We start from the raw sequence: 15464 nt of genomic DNA, 5'->3' as shown, positions 1-15464 counted from the left end.
CTAGGCTGCGGTACATAAAGTTGTGTTTTCTCCTTTTTGAGCTGGGAAGGTAAACGTATATCCCATGGGCCCCTGTTAGCCAGATGAATGCTCCTCCTGCATCATATACGATCAGGTCTGCTGTAAGTGAATAAGAGAAGGTCCCCACTGAATCGGGAAGCCCCATAATCCTTACTGTATTTTTCGGAGTATAAGGCGCACCATCAAATGCCTGCTAAAACGTCTAGGTTCTTATATAAGGTGCACCAGATTATAAGGATGAATGCCCAGCAGGTGACAGACCTGTGCACAGTTCAAGGCAGCGATTGTCTGTAAGTACAGTTCATATATAAGGCGCACCGAACTATAAGGCGCACCTTTGATCTCTGAGAAAATCAGAGGATTTTTTGTGCGCCTTATAGTCCGAAAAATGCGGTAGGTGGTCAAACTCCTCTTAACAAAGGTTATCCACCCTCCTAAGGCCAGCTTGTTTTTCTCGGCTGTAAGGCTGTGTTCACATTTGCTTTTCATGTAAACGAGAAAAACACATATTCTAGATTCAGTTTCGGTTCAGTTTTTCTCGAAAACCTCATGGAGTTCCTTACTCTTCTCTCATGCTGTACCTCATTGCTGGCTGGTCACCTCAGTGCCGCGTCTTTGTGAAGCAGCTATAGATTTCCGCCGGTTCTAGATCTCCTTTCCTTACCCTTCTTCCATCTCCTCTCTGCAGGTGAGCTCGATCTTCTAGCCGGGGAAGTTCCGATGTCTCGCTCGCTTGGATCGAAGAGTCCGGATGCCTTTGACATGGCGGTTATGAGTGGTTCACTTTCCGAAAGCTCCAAGCCAACACGGAAAACGCCCGAGTCGTTCCTGGGGCCTAATGCCGCCCTAGTAGATTTGGACTCTCTCATTTCAAAACCCACCCTACAAAACACAAAAACCTCAAACCCCTTCCTAGTTACAGGTGGGTGATCGCCTAAAATAAGCCTTTTGTTTACCCAGTTTGGCACATTGAAATGTACATTCGTCTCGTGAAATAGGAGAAGTTTTGGATGTCCGTACTCGGGCAATGTGGGATGGGATTGATGAGATCACTTAATTTGCATACATTGTTCTTGAGAGTATTGTATGTTAGAGGAATGTATACTTTGATGGGGCACCTTAAAGGGGACTTCTCACCACTTTCATTAAATACTGTGCTGTTTATTCCGGCACCATGTATGGTAATTGGGTGCCCCATGGTGAAGTGTCCACCACAATTACTCCCACTCTTAAAGGGAGTCTGTCAGCAGGGACCTCATTTTCACTAAAGAAAGTTTGCAGAAGCCCATTACACCTTTTCTGCAAATATGTCTTTCTGCTTTCTCTGAGCATTTGCATTACAATATAATTGTTTGTTATAACTTACCTTGCAACCCGACGGAATCCTCTGTGTAGTCCCAGGGGTTGGGCTTTAGTTTAGTTTTGATGCATTTCAAAAAACATGTGACTTGTCTGTGCTGCTCACTCCTCAGCTCCTTTGTGCTCCTGTACAACTCCTCCCCCTGATGTCAGCTCGCCGGGCTGTGAACTCTGTTTCTGTGAAGGAGCACAAAGTTCAGGGCTGAGAGCTGAGCAGTCTGCAGCACGGACATGTCACTTGGTGGTTTTTGAAAATCATCCAAACCCAAGTCCAACCCCTGGGACTACACAGAGGATTCTGTCAGGAAGCCACGCAAGTTATAACACACAATTTTATTGTAATGCAAATGCTTAGAGAAGGCAGAAAGGCATATGTGCAATGCAGGTGTGATGGGCTTTTGAAAATGAGGTCCCTGCTGACAGGCTCAACCAACAATTCTCATCGCTGAGAACTGAGAACCGATCAGCAAGTTAGACCCTATCCTGTGGATACATATGCATTCGTAAATACCGATTTGTTGCACTTTTTGTATCTGTTAATACACGTTAATAATAGAATCCATTATTATCGCCTCTGAGAATAAGGGAATAATTGATGCGTCATGTGCCATGTTTTATGTCTTTTAAATCTCTTTCATCCGATTTCTCTTAGGGGCGACCAGTGCAACCACAACAAATCCATTCCAGCCCAACCAACAATCATCTCTCACCTTGAATCAGCTTCGTTCCAGCCCTGTGATGCCCCTGGGACAGCAAGTTACCCCTGCTGGACAAAACCCTGCAGCAATTCCATTTAGTTCTGTGTCACCCATGGTATCAGTGTCCCCTATGGCCCCAGGAATCCCTCTAGCCAGTGTGCCCCCAATGGTGGGAATGCAGCCGGTAGCCGGCCTTCCGGTAGCTGCCGTGCCTCCAGGCGTTCCTCCTATGATGATGCCACCGCAGCAGCTGGTGACGCAGCCAATGGTCCCGAATCTATCAGCACAAGCTGTGACTAGTACCACCAATCCTTTCCTCTTATAACAGGATCATTGAGTTTGTAACGGTGATGACCTGGGGGGGGGGGGGGCAGGGGGTGTTGATTGGTCAAAGAATGGCCTCATCTTGCTACTACCACCACAGAATGTCCCTGTATCTCTACATCTTTTGTGGCAAACCCTGTATTCGCAGCGCCTCATGAATTTCGGTGTCTGCTTCCTTTTTTCACTGTGCCTCTGAATACCAAGAAATAGTATTTTTTGTCCCCTCCCCCCGCGCAGTACCGGTAAAGATGTTTTTAGGTTGAAGACCATAGATTAATATTGTTCTCTGCAGGATAATTGATAATCGGTAGTGTTTATGCCAGAATTATACTGTCCGTGTTATTTCCGTTTGCCCCTCAATCCATTTTTACGCATTAGTTCTAGCCGCACTTCACCGTATGGTTCGTTTTGTTTGCTTCTGCGTAGTAGCAGTCCACGTGGGGTCTTGATTCCGAGACTAAGCCGAGCAAAACTTGCTTGAAACATCTTGGTGGTTTTTTTTCCGGACTCCCCTTCCTACCGAAATCAGTGTTTTTGCCCGACACGATTTTACCTGCATTGACTTCAGTTGTACACTTGACCTCCCCTTTAAGCGATGCGTTGGTGGATCCCCCCCCCCCCCGTGTAAATACAGTGCATCGCTCTAGCACTTCTGTCTTACCAGACCACGTTAGGATATAGAAGGAGATATCGATATAACACTAAAAAGACTAAGCTCACGATTCTGCTGAGCGATGGAGGGGGGGGGGGGGTGATCAGGGGTCTCTATGGGGTTGTATTGCCATAATAGCAGGACATTTCCTATTTATTAGAATGAATTCATGAATGCTGATTAAGTGGATTTTTAACCCTTGAGTTTATTCCATTTCTTTCCTTATTACCATTACAAATCAAATCTGTGATGTTGATTTGTTTGATAACCACTTAATAAACTGATGGCTTTGCTTGGTGTCCATCGCGTCCGATTCAGTATGAAATCTCGCACCACGCGTTTTTACTCCTCCCTTTTACGAAGAGACGGGAAAAAAAAGTTGAAATAAAATTCAAATCTGGGGAAAAACAAAAAAGTTCATTATTTTATTCTTTTTTAAATTCTTATTAAAGAGTCCACGTTGTCTTGAATATTCTGACGGTAAAGGAAAGTCGGCGTCCAGAAATCTCGTCTTGTATGGAAGTATGATGTAATCCGTTACACTTGATCGCTTACTTTCCTTTTTTTTTTTTTTTTTTTAATGTGTATATTTTCTCTACCGTGATTTTTGATTTTGTGATTTTTATTTTGAGGAAGGAAAAAAAAAACAACTACTAAATTGTCCTTAAGTGATTTGAAAATGTCTGTCATTTTATTAAAAACGTCTGGACATGTATTGTCTACGTGGAGCCATCCTTCACTGTTGTATTCACGTGATTTTGTAAAAAAAATTAGACCATTATTTAAAGGGAACCTGTCAGTTAAACTAACAGACAGTAACTAAACCGATCTTTGAAAACTGCGTTTATACAGCAGTATGACTATCCCTATATTGCTCCTCCCCATGCTTGTAAAGTTCCAAAGTTTGTTTGTAAAGTTGACTCGCCATCCATGCATATTTATTTTCTTCCAGTTTAGTCGCACCTCCAATTTCCGTCCTGACAAGGGGTGTGCTTTCTCTTCAGCCGAGCCAACTCTCCTTTGCTACTCCATCCCTCCTCCCTCGTGAGAATGAGAGAGACGCTGGCTTTGTTTGCCTTGCTGAAGAGAAGCAACTTGCTCATTTTCCTTCCCCCTCTCTTCAGTGAGTCGCACACAGCCAACAACTCTCGACTGAAGAGAAAGCACGCCCACTCTTGTCGGTCACATAACTGGAGGTGAGGCTCAGCTGGAAGAATATTAGTATGCCAGACTCCGCTTACAGGAAAGACGACGATCCGACTTGCATTGGATCAATTTTATTGTTAACACATGTTACCATTTGCTTTAAAAATGTTAACAAATCACAAACATTCAAGCAATGTCAACAAGTAAACATCACATTAACATTACATTAGGTTAACACAAATGTTAGCAATGTATTCCGGCATATTCCCTCTCCTCAGCTGTTGTATCACGTTTTAAAATGCAATGCAAACGCCTCGTTGACCGCAGCCCAAGGCTTTGTTCACACATGCTTTTATATGTTACATTTAGATGCGAGACGGCTGTTTTGGCTTCTTTAGGGGGGGGGGTGCGGTGCAGTGCTTGATATATTATTATTATTTAGGATATTACAGTAGTAGTGCAAAGGTTAGGGTCTGCAGCAGGGAGCTTGACTTCTGTGGATCCGGATGCAGGATTCAACCTTTATAATGCAAAGAACGGAGCTGAGGGAGCTGTGCCCACCTTCATTCTAAGGTATGTCCAAGTGCATCTGCATGTAAATTATTCTCCATATAACCACAGATGTTTTGTGAAGGCCTCAGAGGTTTGTTAAAGAACATTAGTGAACAAACAGCATCATCAACTGACAGCTCATTGATACAACTCTGACCTTCTCGTTAACCTCTGTACAAACCATCACCCTTCACTATAAGGAGACCTGGTAATCCACCTAAACTCCTCGTCCAGATACGGAGAAGCGGTGAAGAGAGTTACTCTGGAGGAGCTTCAGGACCACTACGAGACTGGCAAGAAGTTGAAGGTGCGTTGGTTGGGTTAGACCTAAACTGATGCCAAACGCTGCCCATCACCGTGACCTAGATGGGGGAGGCTGAAGTTCAGACTAGGGGGCTGCTCACAGCTCATGGGAAGATGGATGGAGCTAAATACAGGGCAATCCTGGAGGAAGACTTGAGACTGGAGTGTAGGTTCTCATACCCTAAACCTACAACCAAGGGTTTACATCTCAGCATATCCATGGGCTACAAGACCCAGTAACAGTAAAAGTCCTAAATTCCACTTACCGGATTTTTCATGCTATAAGGTGCACTTAAAATACTTTGATTTTTCTCAGAAATCAAAGGTGCGCCTTATATATGAACCGTACTTACAGACAACAGCTGCCTTGTACTGTGCACAGGTCTGCCACCTGCTGGTCATTCATCTTTATAATCCGGTGCGCCTTATATATGAACCTAGATGTTTTAGCAAGCATTTATTGATGGTGCGCCTTATAGTCCGAAAAATACTGTAGGATCTGTGGCACAACTGAAAAAGGGTTGTTCACAAATGTTCTGCCACCATTTATGCAGCTGAGATAGAGCCCCTCACCCCTACAGACTGCAGGTAAAGGGGGTCCCACAAAGTATTGGAAAAGCAGTGTATAGTTTTCTTTACATGACACAAATACTTGCCACTTTGTGTTACTCTATTACATAAAATGGCAATAAAATACATGAATGTCTGTGGCTGTAACTTTTGAAATTGGAAATTTTAATCCCTTAGTGATGTTTACACAAGATAATTTTTTACCCCTTTACATTTTAATTTTTGCTTAGTAGCTAAAACAGCAATCAAACTATCACTCAGTGATGATCAGTGTAAGATCCCAGAGTGTGGACGGGGACTCTCTGAGCAGACAGTGTGCTGACAGTGTGGTTATATAATAAGGGTACGGGTTTGTCTACACTTTTATTTAGCTTCGGAACATTGTATTAGTATCTGACACAGAGAATGAGAGATGAGACAGAGAATCAGAGAAAAAGAGATCTATGAGATGGATATAAAACACAATGACAATTCAGCTCTGCTACATCTCAGCTATAACAAACACACAATACCCCCTCCCCATAATAAAGATCTTATCTGTAGCTTGTAGATTAAACTCTGCATATTGCTGCTTTCTGGCAGGAAGTGCCTGTGTCTGAGCTGGTCTTGTAATGCAGGAGGCAGAGAGAACTGCAGCGTGCAGACAGGAGAAGCTATTCATAAGAAGAATCCTACCATAGTCTGAAGATTCAGGGTCAGATCCCGGGACAACGGAAATTGTATACACCGGGACTGATTGTAATTATATCTGTGAAATGCTGTATTTTTGTTAATAACAGTGAATTATAGAATGTGTTATTTTGTTATCCTGAGTATATTTAAGAATCTGGTCTTTGTGAGAGGAATACCCCTTTTAATTAATGCTTATACCACCTTTATGCTGGCTGATAGTCCTCATACTACTCAGCATCTGAATGATGCCTTTTAAGTACATGTATAAAAAAAAATTTAATTATTTTATTTTTTTTTTTTTTACACTGTTAGTACATAGCATGATATAACTGTTATTCCTTTACTACCGGTAGTAGAGCTAAATGATCTGTTATGAAGCTGGAGGCAGATAACGCAGAATATCTCCCTCACAAATCTCATAGTACTACTTGTACAGATGTCATTAAGAAGTCTTCCTGCTGTAGGTACTCTTACCCAATGAAATTACTAGCCCCCTTAGGGCATAAGATGAAATGTCTTGAATTTCCTCATTTATGAGAAATCTCACCCGTTTATCTATAAATCAAAAATCTCCAAAGTTGTGAAAATGTGCAGAGAAGAGTCATATTTCACGAAAGGTGAGTCATGTATAGAGGCTGCTGGAGGAGTGTCGCTTCAGACTCCCCTATCTTCAGTTCTATAGGACCTAGGGCATTTATCAGAAACCAATCAGAGCTCAGAAAACATTTTCCCTCAGCTGTTTATAAAATTAAAACTGAGGGTTTTTTTTAAAAAAGAAAAGCTGTAATGTTTGTTTGCAGGGGCATGGCAGCTCAGCTGAGTTCGGCTTCCAGTACGAACCGTCCCCATATCTCAGCGCTGGGAATAGCGAGTGGGCGTGGCCAGCCACCGCGGCCATCTGGAGGCCAAATTCAGCGGAGTTTTACGTGTCTCTGTAAACAAACAGGAGCGGCGAGATGGCGGCACCAGACACCGGGAGCGACAGAGGAGGGGAGTATAGCTTTCTTTTTTTTCAAACTTTCCTCCCCAGCCCGACTGCTAGTTTTTTTTTGAAAGACAACCCCTTCAAGCGGGTGTTGGCAACATAGAAACACATTTATGGTCCAAATGTCCCCCAAATTATCAAGACAGGCCACCAGCGGCCCACAGTCCGATGTTCATCATCCAGACATAGGACCTACATTATAGAAGGGCCCACTTCCACTTACATAGGAGAAACAAATGTGATGTCAAATTATGGGGGAGATTCATCATAAGTCTCTTAGAGCAGAAATGTTCTAGTTGCCCATGGCAACCAATCAGAGCTCAGCTTTCATTTTCCCACAGCAGTTTATAAAATGAAAGCTGAGCTCGGATTGGTTTCCATGCACAACTATAACAGTTTTACCTCAGAAAATTGATGATAAATCTATGGACACTTACCTGTCATGGACACTTACCTGTGGTTTTGTGATCAAGAAACCTGGACGGTTACAGACCAAAATCATATTTTTTTGTTATGAATCCAGATTTTAGTTTGAGATCTGATGATGGTCAACTCTGGGTATGAATCCTTGTACCGTGACACGTACCATGTTGTTATCAGTTAGAATCTAGAACACATACTAGCCAGGAGCCTAGAACCTCTTGCCCCATTGTGACCTCATGCCCCGCCTGCACAGCTGCCATCTTGCCGCCCCTGTACAATGGCGTTTTGGTCTTTTCTCTTTGTGGCCGTTATATTTCCCGCCTGGGCCATGTTAGATTGTGACCCAGCATTTGTGCAGAACCTTAATCGCTCTCTGAGTAACTTTAAAGTAGCTAAAAATGGCCCTAACCTGGAAAGTGTGAGCAAGGACATTCTCGGAATCTATCCGACATTCTTCAGAGGTAAAGGGAACCTCCGGATCATTGGTGAGAACATAATCTATGATCTATCATCGACTTTGTGGGGGACTTATGAAGTGATCTCTTTTATGATGGCATTTCATAAAGTGCAACAACTTGGATCTCTGCTGATAGAAGCATTGGGGGCTCCATGTTCCCTGTATGACTGGAGCAGAGGACCACCCATCCTAAGCCTGTTCCACCATCTCACTTGGTGGAACTATGCTCTTGGCTGTAGCTTCATACTGGCCATATACTGGGGGGTGGGCTGGCTGGCTGTATATTGGGGGGACTGGCTATCTATATACTGGGGGGTTGACTTGCTGTATACTGGGGGGGGGGGTGACTGGCCATATATTGGGGGGCTGGCTGTATACTGGGGGGGGGCTGGCTGTAAACTGGGGAGGGTCTGGCTGGCAGTATACTGTGCATGCTGTCTGTATACTGGGGGGCTAGCTGACTGTATACTGGGGGGGGGGCTGTCTGGCTGTATACAGGGAGGTGGGCCTCCAACTATAATGTATGGTTTATAGTAATAGTCATCTCATATGGGAAAGTGACACCATAAGGGCCCCCTAAACCTCTAGGGCCCGGGTGCGACCGCATCCTCTGCACCCCCTCAAGTTACGCCCCTGGTGGGCTGGCTGTCTTTGTACAGGGGGGGTGGGGGCTGGCTGGCTATTTACAGGGGGCGCTGACTGTAAACTGAGGAGGGTCTGGCTGGCAGTATACTGGGCATGCTGTCTGTATACTGGGGGGCTAGCTGACTGTATACTGGGGGGGCTGTCTGGCTGTATACAGGGAGGTGGGCTGGCTGTATACAAGGGGTGGGCTGCATTGGCGTAACTGGAAGCTGATAGGCCCCCAACTATAATGTATGGTTTACAGTAATAGTCTTCTCATATGGGAAAGTGACACCATAAGGGCCCCCTAAACCTCTAGGGCCCGGGTGCGACCACTTCCTCTACACCCCCTCAAGTTACGCCCCTGGTTGGCTGGCTGTCTTTGTACAGGGGGGGGGGGCTATATACTGGGGGGGAGGGCTGGCGGTGTTATATGGCATAGTAGTAGTAGTAATAGTAGTTATATTCTTGTACATAGGGGGCAGTATTATAGTAGTTATATTCTTGTACATAGGGGGCAGTATTACAGTAGTTATATTCTTGTACATGGGGGGCAGTATTATAGTAGTTATATTCTTGTACATAGGGGGCAGTATTATAGTAGTTATATTCTTGTACATAGGGGGCAGTATTATAGTAGTTATATTCTTGTACATAAGGGGCAGTATTACAGTAGTTATATTCTTGTACATAAGGAGCAGTATTATAGTAGGTATATTCTTGTACATAGGGGGCAGTATTATAGTAGTTATATTCTTATACATGGGGGCAGTATTATAGTAGTTATATTCCTGTACATAAGGGGCAGTATTATAGTAGTTATATTCTTGTACATAGGGGGCAGTATTATAGTAGTTATATTCCTGTACATAGGGGGTAGTATTATAATAGATATATTCCTGTACATAGGGGGCAGTATTATAGTAGTTATATTCTTGTACATAGGGGGCAGTATTATAGTAGTTATATTCTTATACATGGGGGCAGTATTATAGTAGTTATATTCCTGTACATAAGGGGCAGTATTATAGTAGTTATATTCTTGTACATAGGGGGCAGTATTATAGTAGTTATATTCTTATACATGGGGGCAGTATTATAGTAGTTATATTCTTGTACATTGGGGGCAGTATTATAGTAGTTACATTCTTGTACATAGGGGGGCAGCGTTATAGTAGTTACATTCTTGTACATAGGGGGCAGTATTATAGTAGTTATATTCTTGTACATAGGGGGCAGTATTATAGCAGTTACATTCTTGTACATAGGGGGCAGTATTATAGTAGTTATATTCTTGTACATAGGGGGCAGTATTATAGCAGTTATATTCTTGTACATAGGAGGCTGTATTATAGTAGTTATATTCTTGTACATAGGGGGCAGTATTATAGTAGTTATAGTCTTGTACATAGGGGGCAGTATTATAGTAGTTATAGTCTTGTACATAGGGGGCTGTATTATAGTAGTTATATTCTTCTACATAGGGGGCAGTATTATAGTAGTTATATTCTTGTACATAGGGGGCAGTATTATAGTAGTTATATTCTTGTACATAGGGGGCAGTATTATAGTAGTTATAGTCTTGTACATAGCAGGCAGTATTATAGTAGTTACATTCTTGTTTATCAGAGAAGGTATTGTAGTAGTTATTTTGTTTATATAAGACTGTATTACGTTGTGTGCTTTTAAAAAAGAAGCTCATTTCCAATATAAGGGAGGCAATAGGAGTCTATTTCTCTTCTCTGTGGTGTACATGTTGATTTAGACCATCTATAAACAGTTTGTGTGGAGTGTAGTAACTCCACCCACATCACATGGCCACGCCTACTTGTTTTGACCCCGACCACAACATGGGGCCACTTTTACAGTTTTTTCCAGGGTCACTTTAAATTCCCAGTCCGCCCCTGCTCACATTACACAAGCCCCCAATGTGTAAGAGGTCGAGGACTCACATTACAACAGGCCCTAATGTGTGAGAAGCAGGGACTCACATTACAGCACCCCCCGATGTGTGAGAGGCAGGGACTCACATTACAGCAGCCCCAAATGTGTGAGAGGCGGGGACTCACAACACAGCAGCCCCCGATGTGTGAGAGGCGGGGACTCACATTACAGCAGCCCCCGATGTGTGGGAGACGAGGACTCACATTACAGCAGCCCCCAATGTGTGAAAGGTGGGGACTCACATTACACCAGCTCCCGATGTGTGAGAGGTGGGGACTCACATTACACCAGCCCCCGATGTGTGAGAGGCAGAAACTCACATTACACCAGCCCCCGATGTGTGAGAGGTTGGTATTCACATTACACCAGCCCCCGAAGTGTGAGAGGTGGGTACTCACATTACACCAACCCCCGATGTGTGAGAGGTGGGGACTCACATTACACCAGCCCCCGATGTGTGAGAGGTGGGGACTCACATTACACCAGCCCCCGATGTGTGAGAGGTGGGGACTCACATTACACCAGCCCCCGATGTGTGAGAGGTGGGCAATCACATTACACCAGCCCCCGATGTGTGAGAGGCGGGGACTCACATTATACCAGCCCCTGATGTGTGAGAGGCGGGGACTCGCGTTACACCAGCCCCCGATGTGTGACAGGTGGGACTCACATTACACCAGCCGCGATGTGTGAGAGGCGGGACTCACATTACACCAGCCCCCGATGTGTGAGAGGCGGGGACTTACATTACACCAGCCCCCGATGTGTGACAGGTGGGACTCACATTACACCAGCCCCCGATGTGTGAGAGGTGGGGACTTACATTACACCATCCCCTGATGTGTGAGAGGTGGGGACTCACATTATACCAGCCCCTGATGTGTGAGAGGCGGAGACTCTCATTACACCAGCCCCCAATGTGTGAGTGGAGAGGACTCACATTACACCAGCCCCCGATGTATGAGAGGTGGGGACTCACATTACACCATCCCCTGATGTGTGAGAGGCGGGGACTCACATTACACTAGCCCCCGATGTGTGAGAGATGGGCACTCACATTACAACAGCCCCTGATGTGTGAGAGGTGGGGACTAACATTACACCAGCCCCCGGTGTGTGAGAAGGTGGTGACTCACATTACACCAGTCCCCGATGTGTGAGAGGTGGGGACTAACATTACACCAGCCCCCGGTGTGTGAGAAGGTGGTGACTAACATTACACCAGCCCCGATGTGTGAGAGGCGAGGACTCACATTACACCAGCCCCGATGTGTGAGAAGGGAGGACTCACATTACAGCAGCCCCCAATGTGTGAGAGGCGGAGAGTCACATTGCACCAGCCCCTGATGTGTGAGAAGTTGGGATTCACATTACCCCAGCCCCCGATGTGTGAGAGGCGGGGACTCACATTACACCAGCCCCTGATGTGTGAGAGGTGGGGACTCACATTACACCAGTCCCTGATGTGTGAGAGGTGGGGACTCACATTACACCAGCCCCCGATGTGTGAGAGGTGGGGACTTACATTACACCAGCCCCCGATGTGTGAGAGGTGAGGACTCACATTACACCAGCCCCCGATGTGTGAGAGGAGGGACTCACATTACACCAGCCCCCGATGTGTGAGAGGTGGGGACTCACATTACACCAGTCCCCGATGTGTGAGAGGTGCGTACTCACATTACACCAGCCCCTGATGTGTGAAAGGAGGGGACTTACATTACACCAGCCCCTGATGTGTGAGAGGCGAGGACTCACATTACACCAGCCCCCGGTGTGTGAGAAGGGAGGACTCACATTACAGCAGCCCCTGATGTGTGAGAGGCAGAAACTCACATTACACCAGCCCCCGATGTGTGAGAGGCGGGGTCTCACATTACACCAGCCCCTGATGTGTGAGAGGTGGGGACTCACATTACACCAGCCCCCGATGTGTGAGAGGTGGGGACTCACATTACACCAGCCCCCGATGTGTGAGAGGTGGGAACTTACATTACACCAGCCCCTGATGTGTGAGAATCGGGGACTCACATTACACTAGCCCCTGATGTGTGAGAGGTGTCAGCCCCTGATGTGTGAGGGGCAGGGGACTCACATTACACCAGCCCCTGATGTGTGAGAGGTGGGGACTCACATTACACCAGCCTCCGATGTGTGAGAGGTGGGGACTCACATTACACCAGCCCCCAATGTGTGAGAAGTGGGGACTCACATTACACTAGTCCCCGATGTGTGAGAGGAGAGGACTCACACTACACCAGCTCCCGATGTATGAGAGGCAGGGACTCACATTACACCAGCTCCCGATGTGTGAGAGGTGGGGATTCACATTACACAAGCCCCCGATGTGTGAGAGGTGGGGATTCACATTAAACCAGCCCCCGATGTGTGAGAGGTGGGGATTCACATTACACCAGCCCCCGATGTGTGAGAGGGAAGGACTCGCATTACACCAGCCCCTGATGTGTGAGAGGCAGGGACTCATATTACACCAGCCCCCGATGTGTGAGAGGCAGGGACTCACATTACACCAGCCCCCGATGTGTGAGAGGTGGGACTCAAATTACATCAGCCCCCCATGTGTTAGAGGTGGGTACTCACATTACACCAGCCCCTGATGTGTGAAAGGAGGGGACTCACATTACACCAGCCCCTGATGTGTGAGTGGCGAGGACTCACATTACACCAGCCCCCGATGTGTGAGAAGGGAGGACTCACATTACACCAGCCCCCAAAGTGTGAGAGGCGGAGAGTCACATTGCACCAGCCCCTGATGTGTGAGAAGTTGGGATTCACATTACCCCAGCCCCCGATGTGTGAGAGGCGGGGACTCACATTACACCAGCCCCTGATGTGTGAGAGGTGGGGACTCACATTACACCAGCCCCCGATGTGTGCGAGGTTGGGACTCACATTACACCAGCCCCCGATGTGTGAGAGGTGGGGACTTACATTACACCAGCCCCTGATGTGTGAGAAGCAGGGACTCACATTATACCAGCCCCCGATGTGTGAGAGGCAGGGACTCACATTACATCAGCCCCCGATGTGTGAGAGGTGGGGACTCACATTACACCAGCCCCCGATGTTTGAGAGGTGGGACTCACATTACACCAGCCCCCGATGTGTGAGAGATGGGCACTCACATTACACCAGCCCCTGATGTGTGAGAGGTGGGTACTCACATTACACCAGCCCCCGGTGTGTGAGAAGGTGGTGACTCACATTACACCAGTCCCCGATGTGTGAGAGGTGGGGACTAACATTACACCAGCCCCCGGTGTGTGAGAAGGTGGTGACTCACATTACACCAGCCCCTGATGTGTGAAAGGAGGGGACTCACATTACACCAGCCCCTGATGTGTGAGAGGCGAGGACTCACATTACACCAGCCCCGATGTGTGAGAAGGGAGGACTCACATTACACCAGCCCCCAATGTGTGAGAGGCGGAGAGTCACATTGCACCAGCCCCTGATGTGTGAGAAGTTGGGATTCAAATTACCCCAGCCCCCGATGTGTGAGAGGCGGGGACTCACATTACACCAGCCCCTGATGTGTGAGAGGTGGGGACTCACATTACACCAGCCCCTGATGTGTGAGAGGTGGGGACTCACATTACACCAGCCCCCGATGTGTGAGAGGTGGGGACTTATATTACACCAGCCCCCGATGTGTGAGAGGTGGGGACTCACATTACACCAGCCCCTGATGTGTGAGAGGCGAGGACTCACATTACACCAGCCCCTGATGTGTGAGAGGTGGGGACTCACATTACACCAGTCCCCGATGTGTGAGAGGTGGGTACTCACATTACACCAGCCCCTGATGTGTGAAAGGAGGGGACTCACATTACACCAGCCCCTGATGTGTGAGAGGCGAGGACTCACATTACACCAGCCCCCGATGTGTGAGAGGTGGGGACTTACATTACACCAGCCCCTGATGTGTGAGAATCGGGGACTCACATTACACCAGCCCCTGATGTGTGATAGGTGTCAGCCCCTGATGTGTGAGGGGCAGGGGACTCACATTACATCAGCCCCTGATGTGTGAGAGGTGGGGACTCACATTACACCAGCCTCCGATGTGTGAGAGGTGGGGACTCACATTACACCAGCCCCCAATTTGTGAGAAGTGGGGACTCACATTACACTAGTCCCCGATGTGTGAGAGGAGAGGACTCACACTACACCAGCTCCCGATGTGTGAGAGGTGGGACTCACATTACACCAGCCCCCGATGTGTGAGAGGTGGGGACTCATATTACACCAGCTCCTTATGTTTGACAGGTGGGACTCACATTACACCAGCTCCAGATGTGTGAGAGGTGGGGATTCACATTACACCAGCCCCCAATGTGTGAGAGGTGGGGATTCACATTACACCAGCCCCTGATGTGTGAGAGGTGGGGATTCACATTACACCAGCCCCCGATGTGTGAGAGGGAGGGACTCGCATTACACCAGCCCCTGATGTGTGAGAGGCGGGGACTCATATTACACCAGCCCCCGATGTGTGAGAGGCAGGGACTCACATTACACCAGCCCCTGATGTGTGAGAGGTGGGTATTCACATTACACCAGCCCCCGATGTGTGAGAGGTGGGACTCACATTACATCAGCCCCCCATGTGTTAGAGGTGGGTACTCACATTACACCAGCCCCTGATGTGTGAAAGGAGGGGACTCACATTACACCAGACCCTGATATGTGAGTGGAGAGGACTCACATTAC

At 47.0% G+C, this 15464-nt stretch overlaps 2 protein-coding genes and 1 long non-coding RNA gene across 23 annotated transcripts in view; 2 read left to right on the top strand and 1 right to left on the bottom strand.

The window, feature by feature from the left end:
- Positions 1 to 3353, top strand: part of LOC140134832 (epsin-1-like) — a 34852-nt gene extending 31499 nt beyond the window's left edge. For all 16 annotated transcript variants that reach the window (XM_072155520.1, XM_072155523.1, XM_072155521.1 and 13 more), the window contains 2 exons: positions 710 to 943; positions 2033 to 3353. In XM_072155520.1, the coding sequence (XP_072011621.1) occupies positions 710 to 943; positions 2033 to 2403 (605 nt within the window). In that variant the 3' untranslated portion in view covers positions 2404 to 3353. The remainder of the gene's footprint in view (positions 1 to 709; positions 944 to 2032) is intronic.
- The window catches only part of LOC140134835 (uncharacterized), a 27018-nt gene extending 19135 nt beyond the window's left edge, over positions 1 to 7883 (bottom strand). The window contains exon 1 of the long non-coding RNA XR_011856413.1: positions 7737 to 7883. This is a non-coding gene — a long non-coding RNA (uncharacterized lncRNA). The remainder of the gene's footprint in view (positions 1 to 7736) is intronic.
- IZUMO3 (IZUMO family member 3) overlaps positions 7720 to 15464 on the top strand; it is a 21880-nt gene continuing 14135 nt past the window's right edge. Inside the window, exon 1 of one of the 6 annotated variants that reach the window (XM_072155539.1) lies at positions 7720 to 8166. In XM_072155539.1, the coding sequence (XP_072011640.1) occupies positions 7983 to 8166 (184 nt within the window). In that variant the 5' untranslated portion in view covers positions 7720 to 7982. Of the gene's footprint in view, positions 8191 to 15464 lie in introns of all 6 variants that reach the window. The other 5 variants (XM_072155537.1, XM_072155538.1, XM_072155541.1 and 2 more) reach the window with 5 other exon arrangements.

The sequence above is a fragment of the Engystomops pustulosus genome, chromosome 6, assembly GCF_040894005.1.
Source record: "Engystomops pustulosus chromosome 6, aEngPut4.maternal, whole genome shotgun sequence".
NCBI classification, from domain to species: Eukaryota; Metazoa; Chordata; class Amphibia; order Anura; family Leptodactylidae; genus Engystomops; species Engystomops pustulosus.
This window is presented reverse-complemented; position numbering and strand designations above follow the sequence as displayed.